The sequence below is a fragment of the Microtus oregoni genome, unplaced genomic scaffold (genome assembly GCF_018167655.1).
Source record: "Microtus oregoni isolate MIOR12 unplaced genomic scaffold, Mior012 000042F_ref0000377, whole genome shotgun sequence".
NCBI classification, from domain to species: Eukaryota; Metazoa; Chordata; class Mammalia; order Rodentia; family Cricetidae; genus Microtus; species Microtus oregoni.
Window position 1 is genome coordinate 1,944,559 of NW_024543209.1, and position 27,641 is coordinate 1,972,199.

General features: G+C 46.1%; 1 protein-coding gene across 2 annotated transcripts in view; it reads right to left on the minus strand.

Moving 5' to 3' along the window:
• The window catches only part of Cap2 (cyclase associated actin cytoskeleton regulatory protein 2), a 138,849-nt gene that overhangs the window by 39,266 nt on the left and 71,942 nt on the right, over positions 1 to 27,641 (minus strand). For both annotated transcript variants that reach the window (XM_041633002.1, XM_041633001.1), the window contains 2 exons: positions 2,149 to 2,292; positions 1,734 to 1,819 (listed from right to left, as the gene is read on the minus strand). In XM_041633002.1, coding sequence (XP_041488936.1) covers positions 1,734 to 1,819; positions 2,149 to 2,292 — 230 coding nt within the window. The remainder of the gene's footprint in view (positions 1 to 1,733; positions 1,820 to 2,148; positions 2,293 to 27,641) is intronic.

A 27,641-nucleotide genomic window follows, 5' to 3' on the forward strand; every position in this document is an offset into this window, starting at 1 on the left:
GTCCAGAGTCAGACAGTGGAAGACCACTCTCTTATTTTTATCTCAATTCCTTCGTTAGTCATCTAGCCAGCTGTGAGCCCATGGAGGGGGAGGACTCTTGTGACAACCGGTAAATAGGTTCAGAGACATTTTTCCTAGCTATCTTCTCCACCTGGTCTATCCCCATTTGAGTGTGTTCTCCTTCTAACCTCAACGCCTCCTCTCTAGGGTCCATTATCCGGATACCAGATCTCTCCATGCCGGTTCTCCAGACAACCCCCCTTGGTTCACCTGTCCTTTCCACAGCTGTTGACTGTTGTTCAGACAACAGCTGTCTGCCCCCCAGATCCTATTTCAGTTAGGTTCAATCTGGGTTTGACCCCCTTTTGCCTGGTCTCATCCACCTTGGTTCTGGACTTCCCCATTCCTTCTATGTAGCCACTCACTATGGCCACTTTGATCAGTGGAAATTTCCACTGGGCTTGGGGGCACATGCCTGTAATTCTAGCACTTGGGTGGCCAAGACAGGAGAACAAACCTGGGTTTGAGGCCAGCTCAGAATACATCAAGAGACTCTTTCAAAGCATGAAAAAAAAGTTTTATCACATAGGCTCATTCTTTAAGTACAGATATCCATAATGTGGTGTCATGTGGTCAAGTGGGGGCAGGTTCTTCACTGAAAGAGAATGGAGGTAGATACAGATATAGATAAATAGATATAGATAGATTGGGTATGCCATTCAGGAATCTGACATCCCTCTCCTTGTGGCTTTTTCTACACAACTAGAATTTTAAAATGTAGTTTTTGGTTTGTTTTTCAAGAAAATGTTTCTTTGTGTAGCCCTGGCTATCCTGGAGCTCGCTTTGTAGACCAGGCTGGCCTCGAACTCACAGAGATCCACCTGTCTCTGCCTCCCGAGTGCTGGGATTCGAGGCCTGTGCTACCATGCCTGGCTAAAATGTATTTTTTTTTTTTAAGATTAAAAAAAAATTGTCTGAGAGTCTCCGGATTTTGCAAGAAAAAATGGAGATATGTTTGGAATGCTTGCTTTGTTTTTGTGGAAACAAACAAAGGGAGCTCAGAAAAACATCTGTTAAGCATGAAAGAAATGAAAAAAATTAAAATGTATGTTTATATGTGTGTCCCCCTGTGTGGGTATGTGCAAGTGCTTGTAGGTGCTTGCAGGGGCCACATGTGGCTGTTAGGCCCCCTAGAGTCGAAGCTGTGAACTGCACAATACAACCAAACTGGTCCCCTGGAAGAGCACCAACTGCTGCTAACTCCAGCAATTCCCAGTCCCTTATTTTGTTTCCTTATTACACTTATTCATTTAATGTGTGCGTGTTGGTATGCACTCGAAGGTGTGCATGCGGGGGTCATAGGACACCTGTGGGAGCTGATTCTCTCTGTGAGTTGCCGGAACTGAAATCAGGTCAAAGTGTGGCAGCAAGAAGCTGGCTAAGTCCTCTCGCCAGCCTACTCATTTTTTGAAGACACGGTCTCATGTGACCGAGGCACATCTCACATTTGCTATGTAGCAAAGATGACCCTGAATTCCTAATCCTTCTGCTTCTGCCTTCCAAGAGCTGGATCACAGGCTCGAAGCTCTAGTCTGGGATTTCAATCTCAAGGTTACTCAGTGTTCCAACGCAGAGACAAGGACAGGGACTGGTGATTAAACATACTAGGTTTTAGGAGCAAATGTCTGACAAGCAGTCCACTGAGAAGACAGCCAGTAAAGGAAGGTACATACCTGTGTTTGTAGTCCTTCAGAACCCTGTTAGTGTAAAAGGTGGCAGCATCGTTCATCTCCTTGACATAAGGGCCAGGTTTGGGGGACTGAGAAAACAGGACCATCACCCAAGCATAGAAGAAAAAAAACAGGATAAGAAAGACAATACCTCCAAGAAGCAGAAGAAAAGCAACGGAACAATGGGGGAAGAGTTGGAAGCAAAACATTGTATACTGTAAAGGCTCGAGGAACCTTCCCCATCTCAGAGTAGGAAGCGCTGGGCTTTCACAGGCTAAGAGAAAGCTGACACATTCAGCTTGGAAGGAGCCCTCCTTCCGTGCACCAGACTACAGACCGAGGAACCTGAAGGTGGCCCCCGAGGTCCCCAAAAATGTCATGAGGTGGAGGGTGAGGGTGGCATTTTTTCCAGACTCACCACAGCTATCCACCCCAGGGCGGGGATGCTCTCGCTGACGGCGGAGAGGTGGTTGAACATGCTGCTCCCTCTGTTTCTCTCTCGGAAAGTCTGGATTTCTTGAATCTTCTCCGATATGGGTTTCAGAAGGACAGCCACCTCATTCTGTAGGCAAATGTTGGGTTGGTTACTGTGGGCAGACAGAACCCTCTGTGCACACTGGCCTGAGAGGACACCTCCTAGGTCAGAAGAGGGTGGTTTTCTTTATTATATTAATGAAACATTTTTCCTTCCCTAAGTCTTTTCCTTTCTCTCGTCCCCACTTTCTTGCATTTATCCATCCATTCTCTGCCTCCCTCTCTCCTTTTCTTTCTTGGCAGTATTAGGGACCAACTGTAAATCCCTGTGGCTTGCTAGGCAAGCACTCCAGCAGTGAGCTCAGCCTCAACCCCTCTGTTATGTTGAAACAGAACAGTCTTCTGTACGCCTGGGTACTACTGATGTGGGTTCAACTAACTGTGGGCAGAAAATGCGACAGCAAACAGCTTGGGTGACAGGAAGACATGGATCCAAACAAGAGCAGCATCAGCAACAACAAAGCTGGACATAGTGGCTCTTTCTTGTAACCCAAGCACTTGGGAGGCGGAGGCAGGAGTATTGCTTCGAATCTGAGACCAGCCTGGGCTAGAGGGTAAAATCCTGTTCTCACTATCACCTAGAAAAGACCATCATGATTTAATGATTGATCATATTTTATGATCTCAGCCTGATTTGACTTTCTACATGGTCCTCAGCCACACATGGTCACACTCACTTCTGATTAATTCAACAAACGATTCCTCTAGTTATATTAAAATGATTTCCAAAACTATGTGAGCAGAGTGACAAGGTACCACAGGGGCGAGATCCCCACCGCACCATGGCTGCTTTCAACCCCTCACGGGTGACTTGAGTGTTCTCAGCTGCCTCCAGGCGCTGAGGAGCCAGATACCAAGGCGGGGTCTGTGCACGCAGCACATGCACACCAAGGAAGCAGCCAAGGCCCTGCTTCTCAGGAGCAGCTCGGGGGCTGTCGGCAGGATTGTACACAGTCTTGTTTGCAGGAGGGAAAATGAAAAAGCTCCCCACAACTCCTTCATTTTTAAAAACCAGCACTTCAGAGCGACGCTTCCCAACCTCGACTACAAACTGGAGCCATCTGTCGTCTCTCCCCAACAAATACGAATTTACCTGGGCTTGGGAAAGCCTGGGCGGGAGTGAGAGGAGCGGGAAATCTCCCTAGGTGATCACAAGCATTGTGTCACACACCCAAGGACAGTCCTTTGGGACAGGAGCAGTAGATCACAGGGCAAGAAATCATGCTTGCCACAGCAGCTTCTAGGATCTGCTCCTGACTATAAACCCCTTGCTATGTCTTCCTCTAGACAAAGGGGCTTTGGAATTAGAAAGATCTTGGTTCAAATCTCTCCTCTGCCACTTACTATCCATGGGGCTTTGAGCAAATCACTTCAGCTGATCTTTGGTTCCATCTGGCACAAATAAAAGATAACAACCCCTATAGCCTCTAGGTTATAGGAGGTACTATATTTTAAATCTCTGGCCCCATGGTGATACACAATAATCTCAAGTGACAGTTACGGCAGCCGTGTAATAGCTCACGTCAGAGTAGCAGGGATGTTTCTTGTTGCTGTGACGAGATACTTCACAAGAAGCAACAAGGGAGGAAGGGTCCCTGAAAGTTCCTATGTAGACAGACTAGCCTCCAACTCACAGAAATTCTCCTGCCTCCGCCTCCTGAGGACTGGGACTGCAGGTGTGTACCACCCCACCAAGTCTGGAATTTTAACCTTTAAGGAGCAAATATTTCTCTCTTGGAACTTTTTCTCAGTTCAGATTCAATTACTGGCTCAAGGGAGTGATGCTCGCTTCCCCAGAGGCCGGCATCTTCAGCAGTGACACGCATGGAAAAACCTCCTGCTTGCCTCTCAGTCCTTGGCTAAACCCTAGTATGTTTGATGCAATGACATCTTTGAGAAAGTCCAGGATATCTAAACTGCTGGTGGGACCTGGCCTCTTGCCCCAAAGAAGAGAAAGAACCAGAAACTGTGTATTTACAATGCTGGAGAGATTTATTGAGACCAACTTTGTTTATCTCTAAATCCCAAGAACAAACTGAAGTCTGAGGAGATGCATAATTCTGGGATATATTTTATATTGGTTATCTGATGAGAGCATCGTAAATATCGAGAGAGTTTCCTTTTTGCCTTAATTTGGCAATTGTCTGAAGAATTTTCATCAGTCACGAAATGTCAAGAGAAGAAAGAACAACTCCTATTCCTACCAATGCTAACAAACATTCTCGCCTCCATTCTGTGCCAGTAGATTCGTTTGTGCTATAAACTGGTTTATCTCCTCCAGTTCACCCTGAACTTTTGTAGCTGGACTAAAGAATACCAGAGTGAATGTGATTTCCATCAAAGCTTAGCGTGCAGACGTCAGCAGAAAGGCGGGGTGGGGGGACCTAGACATCCTCTACCTGCTTAGCAGGCATCTGTTGGAACACTCAACAAACACGGCTTGAACTGCATCAACGTTAGTTAAGCTTTCAAAAGTGCTTCCCACTAAAGAGATTGTGTGCACGTGTGTGTGTGTGTGTTGATAAATCGAACCAGAGTCTTGCACAAACTAGGCAAGCTGTCTACCACGTAACCCAAAGCTCACCAGTTCTGGCGAGTGTAGCAGCTGCTTTGTCCCAGAGGCCCTGGTTTGGGCTTTGTGAGTGTTGCGATCACGGGCCACCATTAAGCCTGCTCAGGTTTTGATGAGGGTTCTGGGGATCTGAGCTGTGCTGCTTATCCTTGCCTGGCAAGTTGCCAAGTGCCTTCTCCACTGAGCCAACTTCTGAGCCCGGCGGCGTCCTGGTTTCTCCGGTATTTATTTTCTTAGAGTACAATGGAGGTGGTCTCAAGACACAGCTCCAGGGGCTGGAGAGATGCTAGCTCAGTCGGTGAAGTGCTTGCTGCACAAGCTTGAGGACACGGGTTCGGATCTCCAGCGTCCACATTTTTAACAAAGCTGTGTGCGGCTGCACCTGCCTATAATTGCAGTTCTGGGAGGGTGGACGTGAGAGAGGGCGGTGGGATGGCAATCAGTGAGCTACAGGTCCAGTGAGAGACCTCGCCTCAAAATATAAGTAATTGAGGAAGAGCTCTTCACACACACACACACACACACACACACACACACACACACACACGAATTCACACAAAATACACAGCTGGTTTATTCTGGAATGGCTTCAAATTCCCTCCAAAACAAAACTATCAAAAACTGTATTTCCTGCGGGCTTCTGTTTTCTAAGACAATTTCCCGAAAGGAAATAAGTTTCAAGCCATGAAGACGAGCCCCCAAATCTTTTCTGTCCCAGGTGTCTGTGGAGCAGACACATGGTCCTACGGCAAGGGAAGAGGCCGGTGAGCAAGGTGGTGTTTTCAGCCACCGTTTCCAAGGCTGGCCTAGCTGGCTGAGCTTGGGAGACGACCTCAGAGCTGTGTTTTGAAGGCCCTAGCAACTCCTCTGAGCTCTGCTATCAGCTCCATCTCAGTTCAGCTTCAGAAGGAACTGGATTGTTTTGCAGAAAGTAAAATGGAAAGGTTCTTTATCAGTGAGCTTTGGAGAAACTACCCAAAAAGGCAAGCTGAATCTCTCAGGCAGTTCTGTAGGAGATGCAACAAACTGGACCTTGAGCTTAAAGATGGGCACAGAATAGCAAGGAACCCAGGGAGTTATTTCTAGAGCCAAGGGTTCTTAAAAAAAAAAAAAACCAAAAACTTAAATTGCATTTTTATTTGCTAATTTTGTGTGCACCAGTGTGCACTTCAAGGGACAGTTTGCGGGAGTCAGTTCTCTCTTTCCACCATGTGGGCTCTGGAGACGAAACTGGGGCCATCAGGCACAGCGGCAGGCCCTTTCCCTCGGAACCACTGTACCAGCCTTTGGAACACAAGGTTCTTCTAAAGATAATTTATTTATTTTATTTTTAGTGTATGTATGTGTAGCTATGTGAGCTCATGTGCCTCACATACGTGTAGGATTCTGCATGGGAGAAGAGGGCACTGGATTCCCTGCAACTAGAGCTACAAACAGTCATGGGTCACCATGTGGGTGCTGGGAATCGAACCCAGGCTGTCTGGAAGAACAGTCAGTGCTCTTAACCCCTAAACTCTCTCTCTAGACCCTGGAACTCATTGCTCTTTTATAGTTTTATGTCAAATAGAAAATGGTTAAGTCATTTTTATAAAAAGTTTTTTTCTGATTATGAAATTAATATTTGCTCATTGGAATCAATGGAAAATATAGATGGGAAATACAAGTAAATATGTAATAATCTAGTTCCACCATGGAGATTTATGTAGGTGGGAATATTATAAGTGTGTTCAAAAATTTCCAATACTGGCTATTCAGTCTGGTAGGATTTCTCGGCTCAGAGAATGGCTCCACAGCCATGCACACATGGGCATCACCAACTGCATTTAGTGCGTTATAAAAACCAAAGGAATGGACTTGGGAAGTGGATGTGCTGGAAAAATATGGGGGTGGAGTTGAAGGAGTAAAACAGTCAATAAATATATTTCATTGTGTCCATGCATGCAATTCTCAAGAATAAAGAAAAAAAAATTTCTAAAGATTGTAAGAACCAGAGATCAGGGAGTCTACTGTGAGACTGTCCTGGTGACATCAGATTCTACACCCAAAAAGTCTCCCCAACATGACCACACACCATCCAAACGTGAGCTGAATAAGGATGACATAATTGAGCATGGAAACTGGACAAGGAAAAGCCCAGGAGGCCTCAACTCACCACACACACACAGACACACACATACCCCCCCAAACCAACCACATACCCCCAAACCCTAACAACTAAAAAAAACCCCAAAAAACACACACATGCATACATGCACACAACAAACACACAAATACACACACAAACGTAAAAACCCTAACAACTAAAGAAATAAAACAGTAAACTTTGGACTCCTTTCTTCTTTAGATGAAGTCTCACTCTGTGTCTCAAACTGGCCAAAAGTTACTTGGTAGCCCAGGCTGGCCTCAAACTTGCTGTAATCCTCCTGCCTCAGTTTCACAAGTGTTGGGATTCTAACCACCAAGCCTGGTTTAAACCTTGCGTATGTGTGTGCATATGTTTATGTGTGTATGTCTGTGGGTACATGTGTGCACACGGATTCATGTCTGTATGCACGGATTCACGTGGTGTGTGTGTTTGCACGTGGGAGGTGAGAGGCCAATCTGTGGGCCCACTCACCTTTGTTTTGTTGAGACAGGCTCTCCCATTGGCTGGGAGCTTGCTGAGTAGGAGAGGATTGTTGCCCAACCAGTGAACCTCAGGGATGCTCCTGTGTAGTAATAGGGGCGGCGGGGCTGCGTTCCTAGCACCCCGGCCGCCTGCTCGGCTAGCTTATGCCCCGAAATAACAACACACAAACTGTATTCTTTTAGACACTGCTTGGCCCTTTAGCTCTAGCCCTTACTGGCTAATTCTGATATCCCAATCAACCCATCTCTAATAATCTGTGAGCACGGGTCTTACCGGGAAGATTCTAGCCCACGTCCATCCTGGGTCGGAGCTTCATTGCGTGTGTCTGCCTGGGATCTGGGAGCATGGTGTCTCTCTGAGGCGTCTGCTCCCGAGAGGAGAGCTGTGGAGTCTGAGCTCACTTCCTCTTCCTCCCAGCGTTCTGTTCTGTTTACTGCTCCCACCTATCTTCTAACCAATGAGGGCCAAGCAGTTTCTTTTTATTTAACCAATGACCTTCCTCCATCACTCCTGTTTCTGCCCCCCAGCACTGGAATTTCAAGCAGGTGCTACCATGCCCAGCTTTTCCACAGAGGTTCTGGGGATTAACCAAACTCAGGTCCTCATGCTGTGAGCAAGCCTTTCATCCACAGAGCTATCTCCCCAAACCCACAGACCTTTTAGTGATTGGATCCTGCTGTATTTAAACCTCTGGGAAATTTATAGCAAGCAATATTTCTTAGCAAACCACAGTCTCAAATATCAACCATTATTACTTTGGCTTTTGCTAATATTTAGTTCTTATTTTTTTTGAGTTCCACAACTGTACACAGTGTCATAATTGCTGTCATTATATTGAACAATAACACATTTCTTAGAATTTTAAAAACACAGGTTAAATAAATACCTTGTTGTAGGATCTCTAAACAAGGGAACTAAGGGTGCGATCCAGTTCATGGAGCTCAGCTAGCACTGGTCACACTCCTGGGTTCCATTCCCAGCGCTGCATAAACAGGTGTGGTGGTCTTAACACTGGGTAGGCTGAGGTAAAACCGCAAGTTCAAAGTTGCCCTCAGCTACATGGTTGGAGGCCAGCCTGGGCTATATGACATAAATAGCAAAACCAAACCAAACCACTGAAGGTTCCCAGAGACTTACATTCCCTAAGGATCATTCTTTAGGAATACAACCTAGTAAGAATTTCCCACAAGGGCAGTTGCTGCAAGCTGCCAAGAGGTTGGGTCTGCCCACCCTTCTGACACAGAGTTCCTTAACATTCCCTTTTTCTCCTTCTTTCCTCTTTCTTTCGGATGCTGGCCTACGGCTGAGGACGAGTGCTCAGGTCCTCTGGCTTCTTCCCTCTTCTCCAGTGGTCCCCTCCCTGCCACGTGGCTGAGCTCCTTGTTGAAGAACTTAAATGGCATGCCTCCCCGCTTTCCTTCTCCCTTCTCTCTTTGCTGGTAGCCAACAAGATTTAGTTTTCCTGCTCTGTGGTTGGCATTCTTTTCAACTCTATTAAGACTGTCTTGTGGCTTCTCTTTGAAAAAACAGCTAAGACTTAAAGATTTAAATTTGGTGACTTAGTTCTGGGGGGTGAACTGCTATATGTAGTTACACTGTCAACATCCTGATGCCTGGAGAGAATTTTTTAGTTTTTAAAAAGATGTAATAAAAGAAAAAAAATTTATGTGTTTGTGTGTGTGAGTGCCTACATGGGTTTATGTGCATGTATCATGTGTGTTCGGCTGGAGGGTGTTGGATCCTCTGGAACTTGTTGTTGCTGAGACTTGAACCCAGGTCATCTGTGAAAGTGGTAAGCACTCTTAGCTGCTGAACCATATCTCCAGCCCTTGAGAGAAGCATGTAACGCCTACACTCTTGTACCTATTTTTTCCATGAAAAGCTTTAATGGCATATTACACTTACAAGTAGATTTTATTTTAGTAATGGCCTTTGCTTTCGCTTGTAAAGCAACTTTCTCAGCTGTCAAAAATAAAAAGCATAGAAAGCCACAATGACAGGGTCAAGTGATGACATCCCTCGCTGGCTTTTGATGAAGAACACCTGGAAATGAGGGGTCAGGAGCAGCGACAAAGCACTAGACAGATAAGACCTTCGGGCAGGCACTGAAGTTTGATGTCAGCTTGTTCCATTTTTCTTACAAGAGTTGAACTTTAGTTACAAATTGGGAATTTTCCATGTAAAGCATTTTTTATGAAAAATGTTCTGCAATTTCTCAGCCAACTTTCTGAGGCTTTGGTGGCTCATGACTGTCACCTCAGTGCTTAGAAGACAGAGGCAGGAAGATCAGATGGTAAAGGCTAGCCTTAGCTACACGGTCAGTTCAAGGCCAGCCTTAGCTACATGGTGAGTGCAAAGCCAGTCTAGGCAACAAGAGACCCTGACTCAACAAAACTAAGCAGCTGAACAAGAATAAATGGAACCAAACAGATCTATTGATATTACACATGCGCCGGGATATTTTCCAAGTGGTGACCAGACACTTTTCAGATGAGCAGGTGTGTGACAGAAGTAGCCAAGTTCAATGGCTATGCAAATATTAAACACAGTGACGCACAGTGGTTTTGGTCCTCACCATAGCTCCTGAGTCTTGAAGCAACAGTGAGGGACAGTGGTCCATCAACACACACACCATACACACCCCCAACGTAGACGTGGCTGCGTATAGTTCTATCAGAATATGTACGGTTCATATGAAAGTAGAATCCTAGGGCTATCAGATCATGGCTGTTCTGGTAGGCACAGAGACTATAGAGGTTACGTGAAGGTGACATGTCTTTCCCATGGCTGCACCCATGTGCTGGCTCATAAGAACAAAGGGCACACATGGAATCCGATGTCTCTTTCTTACATCAGGACTTGACACAACAGGCTCCTGGCGAAGGCTGGGTTCATGACAGGGACATGGAATGGAGAGATTATCTGGGATCCAAGAAGGAAGCAGGGAGTCTGTACTGAGCAATGACAGGGACATTCAGATCGAGTGACGAGAAGACACAGAAGGAGGAAATGAAGCTGAAAATGAAGACCTAACCTGGTTACCCACCACCCACCTAAATGAAGAGACAGGGAGGCTGAGAACTCTCAGCCTCCATTTCATTATTCTTTCAATTACTGGACTGCTCGAGCTGAGAGAACACCAACTGCCACGCTACCTGGGACGCACGTACCATCTGGCTGCTGATGGTGATGGATTTTGTAATCACCTACACGTCTACTTTGAGGTTGGGCACACTGAGAGGCACGAGGGCTTTCCATGGGCTTTGCCAATTGTCTCTGGGTTTGCAAACTGGAGAGAAAGGCTAAAGCATTTTCAGCCCACCAGTTCTCTAAAGCCAAAGGCCACCGGTGTACAGCAATCACAAATGAGTTCATTGAAGAAGGAAGAATACAAAGACTTCTGACAGGCATCTAGTATTTTATTTTGCCAACATCCTATGGATGCTAGCTAGCTGCATCCGTGCCACATGGTGATCGCTTGCCCACCCATTGTCTCTGCTTTCTGATGATACATCTCAGCTTCAACTACCCAAGGCCCCATCTGGAAGCTTCTGGCACAATCACATCTGTCTCCAAGGAGTCATTTTCTCTCCCCGGATTAAGTGGCTGTGATGAAAACATGGGCAGATCTCTTCTCAGGGTCTCATGCAGAATGCAGCTGAGATCACCTCAAGTTGTAGCAACTCAAGCAATGCAAGGAATTTTAGCAATGTCTTGGGAGTCCTAAAACACCCCGAAGAACACTCCTGCATTGCTGGTGGGAGTGCAAGCTGGTACAACCCCCTTTGGATATCAGTAGGTTAATTTCTCAGAAAATTAGAAAATAACCTTCCTCGAGACCCAGCAATACCACTTTTGGGTATATACTCAAAGGATGCTCTATTGTACCACAAGGACATGTGCTCAACTATGTTCATAGCAGCATTGTTTGTCATAGCCAGAACCTGGAAACAACCTAAATGCTCCTTGACTGAAGAATGGATAAGAAAAATGTGGTACATTTACACAATGGAATACTACACAGCAAAAAAAAAAAAAAATGACAGCTTGAATTTTGCAGGAAAATAGATGGAGCTAGAAAACATTATATTGAGTGAAGTAACCCAGACCCAGAAAGACAATTATCATATGTACTCACTCATAAGTGGTTTTAAAACATAAAGCAAAGAAAACCAGCCTACAAATGACAATCCCAGAGAACCTAGATGACAATGAGGACCCTAAGAGAGACATACATGGCTCTAATCTACATGAGAAGTAGAAAAAAACCAAGATCTCCTGAGTAAATTGGGAGCATTGGGAGCATGGGGACCAGGGGAGAGAGTTAAAGGGGAGGGGAGAGGAAAGGGGGTAGTAGAGAAAAATGTATAGCTCAATAAATCAATAAAAAAATTTAAAAAAGAAAAGAAAAAAACACCCCAAAAGGCTAGATCAACCATTATCTTCCCATCAGACCCTAGTGCCAACCATCCTTAATCGGAATCCACTTTCACTCTGAAGAATAGGGCAATCATTACAGGGTTCCATTGTTTTCCTTTAGGGTAGAAAGCCAGCCTTAACATGAACACAAACAGGGCATCCTGGTCCACTGAGTCAGGAGAAGGGATGCTGGGTACAGCCTCTCTCTCTTGACTCTCAGTTCACCTCAGGTGGGGCTGCTAAGGCCCATCCTTTACCTCACTTGATTCTTAACCGTCTTTGCCCATGGATCTGAACTCCTCCTCCTGCCCTCCAGTGTTCTACAGACCACATTTTTACGGAACACATCCACAGGAGGCTTGTGGGTGGCTGAAGAGCCAGAGAGATCTGTCGGTTGCTCACCCCGTTTTCGCTCATCCGCCTCCTCTCTGGTATTTTCTGTCATTACCATGGAGATGCTCTTAAGGGCATTTAATGGGGTTAAAGAAGCCTTCCTCCCTGCCAACCCCCCGCAAGAGTGGCTGTAGGGTTATTTTTCTAAATTGTTGTGTTTTTACCACACACATGCAAAAATAGTTTCAGTAATTTTTTACTCAACATTAATCGGAACTTATTTTTTAAAGACCCACCAATTCCAAATATCTACCTATTTTTCCATTTGGCACGTAGGATACATTTTAATAGTTTTATATGAAATTACAGTGACTGAAGTGGCTGCATGCACACAGTTTTCAATTATTTTTGGTTGACATCTATCTCATTCTTTGGGGACTGTTTTCAAGAGCTGTCATCATCTGGGAATAAGGGTGTAGCCTTTTTCTTTGTTTTTCGATTCTGTCCTTTACTTCCGTCTCTGCTGTCATTATTTGGTGAGACCTTCTCGCGCCCACGTCTAACCACCCCCGCCAATGGCAGGGTCACAATTTCCTCTCTCATCTCCTATGTCCTTTCTTGCTGCCCGTCCTTGTGTGTGCCACGGTCAATCAAGAAGAAGCAGCGCCATACAACTGCTGCATTCTTGGTACCTACAGAGCAAACCGACAGCCAATGGCTGTAGACTTAGTTTCCACGTCTGGGGCTGAGAAGCTGTCACGGTTCATTTTAACGATCACCTTGATGAGATCTAGAATCATGGGAGACAGGTCTCTGGGCGTGCCTGTGGGGACTGTCTTCCTTAGGTTAGCTGAGGTACAAAGGCCTGCCTACTGGGGTGGTACCATTCCCTAGGATGGGATCTCCAACTGTACAGAAAGGAGAAAGCGAGGTGAGCATCTCAGTTTCGTGACTTCCTGTGGGTGCAATGTGACCAGCTGCTTTAAGCCCTGCTGCTGTGACCTCTTTGCTGGAATAGCCCGTAGCCACCACCCGGGAGCCAGAAAAAACTCTCCATCTCTTAAGTTGTTTTACCACCGCAAAGGAAAAGGAATAAAGAAATTCCCCTTGGCAATAGCCAAGAAGACCTATCTAATTCAAATCCTGTGCTTTTTCTTGGTTTAAGGTTATTTTATTCCATAGATCACATGACTCCAAATCTCTTTTTAGTTCTCTTCACTCTGCCCACCCCCCTGTGTGTGTGTGTCTGTGTGTGTGTGTTTGGTTTCGTGTACACAGAGAGGCCAGAAGTTGATGCCCATCTTCCTAAGTTGAGCTCCACCTTGTATCTTGACACAGAGCCCATCACTGAACCCAGAACCCACATATTCAGCAAGCTTGGCTGGTCAGTGACCTACAGAAATCTGTCTGCCTCCATCTTCTCACTGCTGGGATCACAGACCTGGGTCACTGCTCCTAGTATTAGGTAGGTGGGTGCTGGGAGTGCAAACCCTGGTCCTCATGCTTATAGAGCAGGCAAGTGATAAATTGAGTCCTCTCTCCAGCTCTCTTTGAAAGTTTTTATAGCATATAAATGATGCATAAGATGGGTCTCACTATGACATTAGAAATCTACATGCATCTTTATGTATATATGATGTACTTTGATCATATTCCTTCTCTGTTACCGTTTCTTGTCCCCCACCCCTTCCTGCCATTCTCCTTGATCTTACCAAATAATGAACTCTGTTTTAATTAACTTTAACTGTCACCCTGACATAGTTTAGAGTTACCGGAGAAGGGAGTCTCAACTGAGGGACTGCCCAGATCACACTGGTCGTGGGGCATATCTATGAGGGATCATCTTTATTGTTAATTGATGTGGACCCAGCCCACTGTCATCCTCACCATTCCCTGGGAAAGTTGTCTTAGATAGTATAAGAAAGCCAGCTCTTGCTAAACATGGGCCTGTGGTTAAGACAGGAAAGAGCATTTGCCACGAATTTTTGGTAAAGTTTCTTCCATGACATTCCTCAATGATGGATTATAACCTAGAAATGTGAGCCAAATAAACTGTTTCCAGCCCTAAATTGCTTTTGGTTAGAATTTTTTTTTTTTAATCATAGCAACAGAATGAAACTGTACAGACTCCCTGATCAGTACTGCAGACTGCTTGGTTTTGTCCACCCACACACCTCTAAGGAGTTTGTCTCTTCACTACTCAGTAAGTAGACAGGGTGCCCTGCGTGTGAGGCCTGGGCCCAGTCAAATTGACACCCAAAATTAACCATCACAGAGAGAGACCGACAAAGAGCCACGGTCATAATAACTCAATTATATACAACATGTTAGATGTTAAAAGTCACTGGGTGTGGGGATAAGTAGTTCAGTTTACAAATATTCATGGGATGGGATGGGGAATGGGTTAGCTCAGTGGGCAGAGTGCTTGCCTAGCAAGCATTGGGCCCATGGGTCCTACTCTCAGCACGGCATGAACTGGGTGTAATGGTGCTGAAATTCCAGAACTTGGGAGGTGGAGGCAGGAGGATCAAAAGTTCAAGGTCATTCTCAGTTACTTAATGAATTAGAAGGCAATGTGGGCTACATGGGAAGGAGAGGAAGGGAGCAAAAGGGAGAAGAGGAAGAGAAAAGAAGAGCAAGGGAGGGAGATGGTGGGAGGGAGGAGAGGGAGATGGGGGGGGGATCCAGTGGCTTGCAACAGGATGGACTTCAGACACCTAAATAACTCACGTGGAATTGACTATGTGGGTGCCTGTGGGAAGAGCTTCCGGTCAGAGGAAACAGCCACCGTGAAGGAGCTAAGGCTGGCAATTGTCTCCTGTGTTCTAGAAATAGCAAGCAACTAGTGTGGCTGGCATGAAACAGTGGGGGAAAGTGGCGGCGGGGGAACGTGAGGTCCGGGAAGACAAGGCGAACAGCAGAAGCATATCTCTGGACTGTTGAAAGGAGTCTGGCTTGCATCCCAAACAGAAGGGAATTGGTACAGTTTTCAGCGCAATGACAGGGATGACTTTCTTTCCCAAGAACTAGACTGTGGGGGAAAAGGGTAGCAGGAAGATCATCTCAGAGACCACCGCAATTCCTGGGGTTGGAGTGAGCATTGTGGAGAGGGGAGAAGCGGGGTCCAGGTTGGATATAGTATCTGAGTAAATGCGCAGTGGAGAGTGACTCATCTCGCTGACTGAGCAACCAGGAGAGGCTGTCACCATTGGCCAAGAAGGGGGAATGGCAGGAGGACCAGGTTTGAGCAGAAGGATAAGGAGAGCAGACTTAGACACACTGCCTACCTTCAACTGTCATCATATTTGACAAAATACTGGGATGCCTCGTGGACCAGTCAAGTTGAGGTGCAAAGTTCAACATTGCCAAGGAGCGATACATAGTAAATAAATTCGTCAATTGGCATGTTAGATGTTAGAACACGGAGGCACAAGTCACCAGTGTCATTTGCAATAAATGTCACTATCTGCTGTGTCCCCTCCATCTCATTTTCGCCTGACAATCTTCTAGTCCTTGCTAGCATTACTTTCTTTTTATGTTTTTATATCTCCTTTTTAATTGTTTGAGACTATACCTCCACTGCTTTCCCCTCCCAACTTAGCATGCCCATTGAGGGAAAACAAAACCCTACAGAGTCCATTTAGTGTTGTGCACGGGTGTAGGACCATTCACAGGAGCCTGGACAGTCACCCAAGAGCCACATTCCTGAGGAAAACTAACTCTTTCTCCCCGACAGCCATCAGCTGCCAATAGCTGCTCAGCCTGCAACGGGGACTCCATGAGTCCATGCTCACTCAGTCTGGGCCGGTGTCTTGGCTGACTTGATCCTGTGCAGGTTCCGTGTGTGCAGTCCCGGCATCCGTGAGCTCATGTGTGCCACGGGGCTGTCACGTCAGGCAAACCCCGCTTTGCTGTAGATCTTTCCTTCCCTGCTCCTACAATCCACCCTCACTCCTGTGATGATCACTGAGCCTGCTGGGGGAAGGGAGGTGGTACAGATGCCCTGCTTAGAGCTGGACACCCTGAAGTCACTTATTCTCTCATTGTTGACCAGTTGTGGGTCTCAGTGTTAACCACCATCTTCACACAGAGAAGCTTCTCTGATGATGGACTTTGCTTGGGCACATCTGGAATTTTCAACTCACTACACTCGAGGCATAAACTGTTCTATGCGCCTTCCTCCCGTCAACAGAGTTCTTGCGTGATTCAGGACAGCACATCAACGTATGAGTTGTCCAGCGTTCAGTACATCTCAGCTCCACTCTGGTCTAATAGACATATAAGCGGGCTATGTGGTCAGTGTAATTCAGTTCTAATTCAGGATGCCGCAGTGTATAAACTTCCTGTTCCTCACATGCAAGGATGGTACTCTTGGGCACTATCCATCATGGGTAGGCTCGGTGACACTTCTCTCTTGGATGTGGACTGTGTTCAGTCACCCCCGCTGGCCAGCAGCAGAGCTTTGAGAGATCGATTGCCTGAGTTTATGGGTACAGTGTGTGGCTGGCGGTGAATTTATTTTTATTAAATTCCCAGGTCGGTTATTCATTATCTCCCGAAACTAGCAGGCTTATACAGAGATAAATCTTTAAACTTGGCTTGAGCGGTACTTTATTTTAACTACTTGAGGCAATGGACAGAGGTACAGTATTTAAGACGGTTGGCTCATTGAGCCAGCCATGTTATGAGCAGCAGTTTGGGACACAGCTTACGTTTTTATAGTAAACACAGTGTCCTGTAGCAGATGACAGAATGGATGAATGAATGAACAGAATGCTGATGTGATACATTAAAACAAAGCTTCTAGAAAGTCAGATACGATCTAGGGAGCAGAAATACACCCAATGTAGAAAATTGGGCAAAGAAGCTTCTTTTCGCAGGATATGGTGATTAGCACAGACTCATGATGGTGCAGAGACCAAGAGACTGTCGTGTGCTCAACTCTAAATGGGGCATGCCAATGCTTGGTCACAGCCAACCAGGAAGCTGTGACTTAGCCTCAGACTTGCAGTTACACCCCAGTCACAGAAAATGATGCAGCTCAAGACAGGACAGGCAGCGGCAGGTGTGTTGGCAGCTCGGGGTGTAGCACCATAGAGCTTGTTCTGCATGCCCTGCCACTCTCACCTCAGTCACTGAGTTTGGGTCATGATTCTGAGATAATTCTATGCATATGGCAGAAGGGACATGCAGCAGCAGGGCTCCGTGCTCCTCACCCTCTTCTCTGGACCTCCAGAGCTACGGTCAGAGGCCAAGAGCGCTAACTCATCATGCAAACTGCAACAGAACTAAGGCAAATTGGGGTTATCTAGAGATGTGGCAATGCAGTCAACACTGCTTCCCCACAGAAAGGCAAAGTCTTAGAGTCTGTTGGTTTCACTGTTTTCGAGCAGGGGAAACTGAGGCTTAGGCAGAGTTATCATTTCCCTTTCCCTCTCTCCCTCCTCCTCTTTCTCTCATCTTCTTTTTTTCTTTCCATCTCTTGGGATCAAATCCAGGGTCTTGCCTATGCTAGGCACAGGCTCTATTGCTGACCTACATCCCAGCTTGACATTTCATTTTAAAGATTAATTGTAGCTTGTAATATGCATATTTTCCTTAAACAGGGCATAAGACTCACTGAAGCATTATGAATAGCCACATTAACCGCAATGCCCATATTCCTGGCTCTGAGTTCCACACAGAAGAAGGTGACAGCCTTGTAAAGGAACAGTCACCATGGTGCTCTTTGGTTGAGCCACAGAAAGTGGGGGGATAAGGACACTGGTCTAGAGAGAGGGACAGATGGGACAACTCAAAGGGGTAACAAGTGTTCATTCTTTGAGGATGAGAGGAAGTCTGAAGGAAAAAGGTTTCCAGGCTGAGAGGATTGTAGACACTTTCTACAGATTAAGAACTCCTTGAGGTTAAGGTCAGCCTGGTCTACAGAGAAAGTTCCAGGGCTGGCTCCAAAGCTACAGAGAAATCCTGTCTCGGAAAAACAAAACAAAACAAAAAAGAGACCCTTGAGGGCCTTCTGAGGATGAGGCTGTTAAGCCAGACAGAGATGTGATCTTGGGAATCCCTGTTGTGCCATCAAGTAATATGGAGTCACTGAGGAGCCCTGTGTGGGTTGGTTAGAAGTTTAGGTTAACTAACCGAGCAGGAAGGGAACATTTACTGACAGCCCCAAGTCAGAGGCAAAGACCAGTCAAGGAGGTTTGACTGAGGAAGGCAATGGCAAGGGTAAGGGGGAGAAGGGACAGATTTGGGAGCATCTAAGGGACAAGGGACAGAGATCCCTGTATACATAACAAAGCTGGATTCTGTTTCTTTTCTGCTGTCTTCAGCATATAGTAAGCAATTCCAAGCACATACACAAATGAGCAACACAAAGTGAATTCAGCAGGTAATACATATGCATAAGTACAGGGGTGTGTGTGTGTGTGTGTGTGTGTGTGTGCGCGCGCGTGTGCGTGCGTGCATGTGTATGTGTGTGTGAACCACAGTAACTAAAGAAGAACAGGTCAATAATTTGATAGGGAGTTGGGGGAACCTGGGAGAAGTTGGGAGGGGGAAAGGCATGGATGGACATGATGCAAATACTCTTGTATGATATTCTTGAAATAAATTTAAATAAAAAAAAAGAGATTACGAAAAAAGAATGGGGGGGGGTAGGAGCTGGAGAGATGATTCAGCAGTTAGGAGTGCTTGGTAAGCCACAATAAGGGCTAGAGTTCAGGGTCCTCCACCCAGGCATCTGGTCCATGCCTGTAACCCTAGTCCTAAGGGGCCTTGAGATGGAAGAAGCTCCGGCATTTGCTGGCTTTCAGCCTATCAGAGAAAATGTGAGCCCCAGGTCCAGGGAGAGACCCTGCCTAAAGAAGCAGACAGAGAGGGGAACAAGAAGACACCTGGGGTCTTTTTCTGCTCTCCATGTTTGCACAGGTGAACACAGACCTATACTCACGTGTATGCAGACATATACACATAAGTCAATCTAGAAGATGCACGAATATTATAACACATAAGAATGAAATACTGGGCTAATGCCCATAGCATGGTAGAGGGAGCCAGGGGAGTATTCCAAGGCGCCCTGTTTGGAGGTTGCTACCAAACGTTGCAGCTGCCATCTGCTAAGGAAATCAAAGGAATCTGCTGGCTCCAGAAGCTGAAGAGAGGTGGTGTGCATGCCCAGCAGCAGTGACCATGAGACCGCAAAGCATGCTGGGAAGTCCACAGAAGTGTAATGCAGTTTTGGGGGGCACCTTTCCTCAACCTTTTCCTATTTTCAAATATATATACCATCATGCATTGTCTTCATTCAGCCCCCTCTCCCACTCCCCTCCCTTAATCCCCTGACTTCTCCTTTCTCCCTTCCCCTCAGATAGTTCCCTCTTCTGCTGTGTGTGCATGTGTGTGTGTGTGTGTGTGTGTGTATACACAGGAAGAGGCATATGCAAGTGTGTGTATATGTGTCTGTGATCATTTGTTGGTTAGAGACTGACACAGGCTGTCTTAGCCATTCCCTGCCTTATTTATTCAATTTTATATGTGTATGTATGTACAGTGTAGGTATGTGCATGTTTCCATATGTGGGGACATGTAAGGGAAGCATCTGTACATGTATGAAGACCAGAAGTCTGGGTATAGATCAGGAGTAGTGTAGCAAAAAAAAAAAAAAAAGAAGTGGCTGCAAAAGTTTACAATCCCACTACTATGAGATAATGCTCTTGTATACTGTAAAGATTTGTCACTTGTATTAGTTTAACAAAATGCTACCTGGTCAGTAGCCAGGCAGGAAGTATAGATGGGACAACCAGCCTAAGAGAATTCTGAGAAGAGGAAAGGCAGAGAATCAGTCACCAGCCAGGCACAGAGGAAGCAAGAGGAGAATGCTTCACTGAGAAAAAGTACCAAGCGGTGTGGCTAAACATAGAAAAGAATTATGGGTTAATTTAAATTGTAAGAGCTAGTTAGTAATAAGCTTGAGCAATAGACCAAACAGCTTATAATTAATATAAGCCTCTGTGTGTTTCTTTGGGACCGAAAGGCTGCGGGACTGGGTGGGACAGAAACTTGAGCATCTACACCCACCAGCAGTGAATAAGGCTTACATTTTACCTGCTCTTAATGAGAATGGTGGTCAGTTAGGCCTTTGGGTTATGGGTGAGAGGAAAGACATCCTTGGTCTCTCAGATATCAGGCAACGGTTTTTAATTGCTTGGTATGGAACACGTGAGTATTTTTATGATGTCTTTCATCATACTTAAATCTAAAATTTTTATCTATGCTTCTTTCCTGAACATATTCAAATTGAACTTAAATTAGGAGTCCACTGGAGCTTAAATTACAACGTCTGGGAGTTTCACGTCCTGTTCTTTTGTAAGATTCTTCTGGCTTCTTGGCTTTCAGAATACACTTGGCTACAAACTTAGGAACTGTGCATGAGGGATTTTGAAGTTTTAGAACTTGAGTGCCAAGAGTCCAGTCACTCACATATTCCCAGCAGCAGTGAATGAAGCTTCTCTTTCCCTACTCCCTTCCCTCTGGGGACGATATGGTAGCCTGAACCACAGGAGCACCTGTTGGCCTTACCTCTCTCCTCCTCCCCTCCCTTTTTAGATGCTGCCTGAGACAGGAAGGCTCGTGGCAGGCTCTGCTTTCTGACGATGCAGGGAAACAGCACCAATGCTGGCTGGCACTGCAATGCTCATTTTAAAATGACTTTCCTGATAATTACTAATCCTTTCATTATCAATGAGCCCTTCTCCACGGACAGTGGAAAGCATCTCAGAGCAATAGGGGGTTTACAGAAGGGCAAGATGAGTGGGTGGGAGGTAGGCATACATATCACAGCAAAGGGTGCCACCCTGGGTGCTGGGAGGGTGAGGCTCATTCACCATGTCCACTGGGTCCCTGGCCTGGCCCAACACTGGTTCTCAAACCCAGGTTTCTTGGGATGGTGTGTCGCTTAGTGTTAGTGACTTTTCTCATCATTGTGACCAAATACCTGGGAAGAAATAATGTAATGAAGGAAGAAGCTATTTTGGCCCCATTTTGAGGAAACACAGCTCCTCCCAGGCAGGGAAGGCATGGCCACAAGAGGGCAAGAAAACTGGTGAACTGGTTCATGGTCAGGACACTGAGAGGACAGGAGAAGGGGAGTAGGGCTGAGATATAAAGTCTCAAGCCCATCCCACAGTGATTCACTTACCCCAGCAAAGCTCCACCTCTTAAAGTTCCACGATATACCAAAACAGAATCACCAACGTGTTCTATTGGGGACCTTTCATATTCCAACCACCACTGCACCAAAACTGGCTGGGGAAAGTGGGTGGCGTCAGTAACCAGACGCCTGGGTTCTGGTTTAGAAGAAGCCCAGTGGATCTGTCGGTCTCTGGGCACATTCTGTAATTGAACATCTGCGGATGCTGATCTCCCCATCTGTCTGTGGAGTGTAACATTACTACCTAGCATGATGCTGTGGAAATGAACTTACAGGTGGTAAGAGAATTAGGAGATCTCTGCATTTAAAAGTTCCTCATTAAAAAAGTTCCTCATAAATATTCACATACGATGCCAACAGTATTTCTATCAGCACTCGGGGTGGGGGAACAACGACAGAAATCCCTCCCCAAGACTGAGGATCCCTTACTAGTTCTATCTGCTGTTCTGCCCTTTTGGATGGGTAGAGAGAAAATTGGACAATACTATTTGACTTTTGCATGTTGCATTCATCTCAGAGGCTGTCCAAGGTATACTAATACAGAACGATTTCTGAAGACAGAGGATAAAAACGGCATCTTTGACTAGGGAAAGTGTGTGGTCAAAGAAGCAACAGGACGCGAATCCTAAGAGGGTGGCACAGGGTGCCTACCATCTGTAATCAAATAGCTCCAGGTGCCCTAGGCAGGTGCTGACCACTCCAGAAGCTCTTTTGCAGTGGGGTTCTGATGCGAGACACCTTTCTGTTCAGCCCCATGTACTTTATCTGCATGGACTCAGCCCACACCAACACTGCCCCCAGACTTCACAGCACGACACGTAGGCTCAGACCTATTTGTCTTCCACTTGAACTTTCAATCTGTAAGCCACCCGGGGACTATGTTAGGTAAGAATGAAACGGGAGGTGTTTACAAACTGGCAATGAAACGCGATATTTATCCTGTCAGTTGAAATGACAGATGTAGTTTTTTGTTGAAATTAAAATTGTGAGGCGGTATCACTTTACCCTGGGCGGTGCCGCCAGATGCATAGCGTGCGTCTGACAAAGAGGCAGCCTGTTGGTCATTTGAGCCAGGCTATGGCTTCAACCAATTCCATACAGAAGCACTCGTTAGAAGCCGTCACCTGAGAGGAAGCCCTGCCCACGTTAAACACACAGAACCACGCTTGTCACGCTTGGGAAACTGAGGTGGAAACTGTTGGTGTGTCTGTCTGTCCCTGGCCACAGACATCATCATGATCAGAGAAGAGTTCCAGGGCACAGAGGTGAAGTGAGTCAATCAGCCTTGTAGTGAGAACGACCCTGAATTCCTGATCCTCCTGCCTTCCAAATTCCGGGCAATACCACCATGGTGGCTTACTTTTTATTTTAATCCACAATAGTGGTTCTTGTCTCAGACCACTGGACCATGATCCACATACACAGCCTGGGCATGCATCCTCTCCTCTACAGCTTTTCACTGGGCGTACACAAGTTCAAGTAGGAGGGGCCGGAGGGCAGACTCCATGGGGTTGCTTTCCTGAGCAAAGCACCTTGGTTTTTGTTGTCTTCAGGATGGTCCTGTGTATAGGTTGTGACTGTAAACACTTTTTATATTATTGATCAATGAGTTGGTAGCTCCTGATCTGAAAATAATATTGCCAACATAATAGATACAGAAATCTCAAAAAGGCCCTTGACTTTTTGAGGGTTCTGTGGTCTAGGGGCCCAGAACTGGCATGTAAATACACGATACCAGAGGGCCCTGGGCTCCATGATGGTATGAACACTCATTCTTTTATACATTCCCCTTTTGGATGTGTTCTTGCCTCTTTTGCACAGGGCCTAATGTACAGTGCTATCTGGCTGCCACAGACAATCCCCATGCAATTGTATCCTCTGCCATCACCTTCTCTGGACTCTGCAGAACTTGGTACATTTTCCCGCAATGTGACCAGCTGCTCAGCTGCAACCTCTCCTTTGCATTTATGTGTTCACATGTGCGCGATGCATCTCAGGGAAGATGTTCCCGAGGCTGTCTATGAATACAGGAAGGCAATAATGGTGAGGGGAAAAAGGAATTAAAAATTAGAACTAGATGCTATATGCCCTGGACTGATAAGAGTGAAATTTATCAGTGGGAACACTTTCCTGGGTCATCAGTTACAAGATCACTGAAAGACAGGAACAGCAACCAACACATAGCTCATACACCATGACAGGTTTCATAGCCAGTAAACCAGTCTGACAAATAAAATGCCAGCATTTGACAGCTCGAATCCTTAAAGCAAGATGAACAAGTGGCCCTGAGCTACTCACCTGAATGAACAGCTAATGCCAACAGCTTCCAGACAGGAAGGAGCCTGTCACTGTGGAGGGATATGTGGCAGCATGAACATGGACAACTGTCACAAATCAGGTCATCTACGTCCACAGATCGTGATGGGAAAATGTTCCCTGATAAAATTAGTATTGTGGGTTGAATTACTCCCCTGTTCTCAAGGTTCATATGGTGACAGCTTAAACCCAGGCATCTCAGGACATGACCTTGGAAACAGAGAACACTGATATTATCAGTTGGGAGATGAACACGGTGGAGGAGAATGGGCCACTCATCCTACGTGGCTGTGGCTACGGTTTCGATGTTCTCTTCTGTAATTCCCACTGAAATGTAATTACATCCTAACAATATTAAAGATAGAACCTCATAAAAGTTATTAAAGCATGTGGACCCCACCCTTGAGAATGGATAAATGCTACTATTCTGAGAGAGGACACCTTACAAGTTTAGCCTCTGGTCCTGTGTCTAAAGTAAGTGCTGCTTTCTGCTGTGTTGTATCCTAGTCAGAAGGTCTCCACCAGATGTCCTGGACAGTCCAGTGTCCAGAAATGTACAGATAAACTTATGCTCACTGTGTGTCCTCATTCTCAGGCATTTGGTTATAGCAGTACAAATGGTCTAAGACAAACACTGTGCTTCCGAAAAGGGGAGACCGGGACACAGAAACTTGTATCTATCAGGGAACGCTGGGTAAACCTCAAGACAGAGATCAGAGACAGATGTGTTTATAAGCCAAGGAACACCACACTGCCAGCAAACAACTAGAAGACTGGAAGACAGCCCTGGAGCAGAGAGTCTTCCTGGCACCATTTGGGATTTCTAGATCCCAGAACGATGTGAAGAGAGATTTCCAACATGCGAGCCATTCTGCTGGTGGTGCCTGCTTGCAGCAGTGTTACATGTGGGCCAGTCTGCTGGTGGTGCCTGTTACAGCAATGTTATGTGTGAGCCACTCTGCCGGTTGTGTCTGCTGCAGCAGTATTACATGTGGGACCCTCTGCTCTTGGTGCCTGCTACAGTGGAGCTATAGAAACATTATCTTAAGACATGGAGGGAGGAACCTCAGCCTTTCAGTTTTTCCTGCTAACAGGTCTTTATTTATACCCTAGGCTATCCTAAAACTCACAATCCCCCAGCCTCAGTTTTCCAACCACTGGGATTACAGATGCTTAGCACTGGTCCTGGCTACTACTCCAAGCTTTAAAGGACATGGATACCAATGGTGTCATGAAAGAATTGTGCTAAGTACAAACTTAGAGAAAGGACAGAAAGTGAGCCATGGAGTGAACTGAAACAGAACTTTGGCTTGGACAATAGGAGAGCCCAGAGAAATGCTCTTAACTGCTTCTCACTTAAAAAAATAAATACAACAGCAACAAAGCCATCAAAAGGAAAGTCGCGTTTAATGATGTGAGGATAATACTTTAATTAGACTTCTTTCCTAAGACTTTGGAGCCAAAGACTTTTGGGCACAACTCTCAACTAAGAGACAGCGCTTGGCCTGTGACCACCGTGTGTGTTTGGAGACAGAGGAGATGCTTTAAAGACTAAAGCAACGGGCCACCTAAAACATCAGACTGGTCACCAAAACCAGATGCTGTCTTACTGACATGGTGGATAGTTATTACACTGCGCAGAAATGCAAGATTGGCTTGGGCCAGCGAGATGGCCCTGCAGGTAACAGCGCTTGCCTGACAACTGAGCTCGATCCCTGGCTTCCTCAGTCATGTGACCTCCATAACACACACAAATACAATTTTAAAATTAAAAAATTAAAGGTATCTTTGTGAAGCAAATAAATTTCAGTATGAAGCAAAGATCAATATGGCATAAGGAGACTGGTAAATTAAGAAAACACCAGGGGACCTTGGATGATGAGGAATGAGACGCCCTCCTTTGGTTTCCGAGAAGAGAGCCAGTTTCATCAGTGAAAATAAATTTAAGCAATTAAAATGTTTCTTCACCTGAAATGCATCAATACGAACAAGAGAACAAGATGCCACCTAAAATTATCTTTGACCTAACTCAGAAGGAAATGAAAACTAACATCTACCGCAGGACCCCCAGAACAGAAGAGACAATCCAGACAAGTGGAAGGGAAATGCGGACAAATTAGGTCTCAAGAGGTGAATGTGGGACCAACGAGATGGCCCAGGAGGTAAAAGTGCTTGTCTGACAGACGCAGACCTGAGTTCAGTTCCTGGATCCCCACGGTGGAAGGAGAGACTCTGAAAGTTGTCAACACACACACACACACACACACACACACACACACACACCCTTAGAAATCAATATGAGCAGTCCCAATTTAATGATTCAAAAGAAAAGAAAGTCACGAAACAAAAATAAAGTCAACAATCTTTTTTCTAAGTCATTTTTTCTAGACGAGTTGGGGAAGGTCTGAGATTTAACCCACTTAGGTGATACCAGAGAATAAACACTCCAGGCTCTCCCATCTCCAGTTTCCCTTTGTGAATTCTGCCTGTCTTGCAAGGCCGGGCTTAAGAGGCCCCTTCCCTGTGACCTCTTGTGCAGCTCCCCTAGCCCCCAGCTCCCTCGGGTCCCTACCAGCTCAGCATTTATGACAAAGCACTCAACAAGGGGCATACGTTTTGTGGGGATCTCCAAACACAGCTAACAAAATGTGCCTAGCAAAAGGAAAATGTTGACCAGGAGGATAAAGGTGGGGGTTCCACCCGCCACCCCCTTTACCCAGCAAGATATATATGGTCGGAGAGCTTAGGTTGCTTGGAGAGGCTGGCATACTGGGCCTGCGGCAAACAGGAGACGGCAAAGAACTGCCCACATCACCCTCTGTGGTCTGGAAGTTTCTTCCCACAGGCTGTGGGAATCGGCAGCAGGACTGAGGCTTAGTTGTATTTTCTGCTTGTTTGCTTTGGTGATGGCTGCTGAAAGAACTGGGGACAGACTGAGGAGAGGGAGCTTGGAGGCCGGGGCAGACAAAGGCCTCTCCACGGCGGTGTTTGCCAATGGGAGGTGTTGTGTTCTTTCTATGGGCTTCATGTCACTACTAAAACAAGCAAGTTTGCATTGCCTTCATATCACGCAACAAAACAGCAGCCATCGCTTCCTTTTCTCCCCTGCTCTGGTGTCCTTCCTCTCCCCTCCCCCTTCTCCTGTCTCCACACTTTCCTTCTTTTCTCTCCGACTTCCTCCTTATTTCCTTCATTCTTTGTCTCTTTCGTTTTCTTCCTTCCTTCCTTTCAGAACAAGGGTAAACTGGAATAAAAGGAAGGTTTGGGGTTCCAAGGAGCTCTAGGCCTTGGCACCATCAGGACACAGAGTCTCGATGTAGGAGTGAAAGGAAAAGGAGTTGGGGTCCGGGGAGTGCTAACGCAGGCATCGGGAAGAGCGGGGTTTCATACCTAGGGAGAACAAGCAAAGATGAGAACGGAGGGTGACTGGGGGCTGTGTGATTTCTAGACCAACAGCACATGAGGTTCCCTTGGGACACCGTAGCTTAAAGTGAAAAAGCCCCTCTATCTGGACACACGCAGTGGGCATCAGCAGGGGAGTGACTACCCCTGTGGGAAGGGATGGAACAAATCAGGGAGAGACCAGGTCTGCTAGAGCCTTCTCTGGTGGCAAGTTATGAAATCTTAAAGGAATATGCACTGTAAAGGTGGGAAGAAGATGGAGGAAAAACTGATCGGAATAGACCATGTAGAACTGTTTTACTATAGAAGACAAGGGAAAAAAAAACCTTGAGGAAACTGGTGGTGCAAGGGAGAAGTTCTCCACGGAAGTCGCTTCCTGACTGGAGATGCCATGGGACTAGCTGCCGCCAGCCCCTGTCCCCACATCTCCCCCACTTCAATAGATATTACGTCCCATCTGTCAGCTCAAGGGAGTCCTTTCTCCCTCAAGTTTTCTTA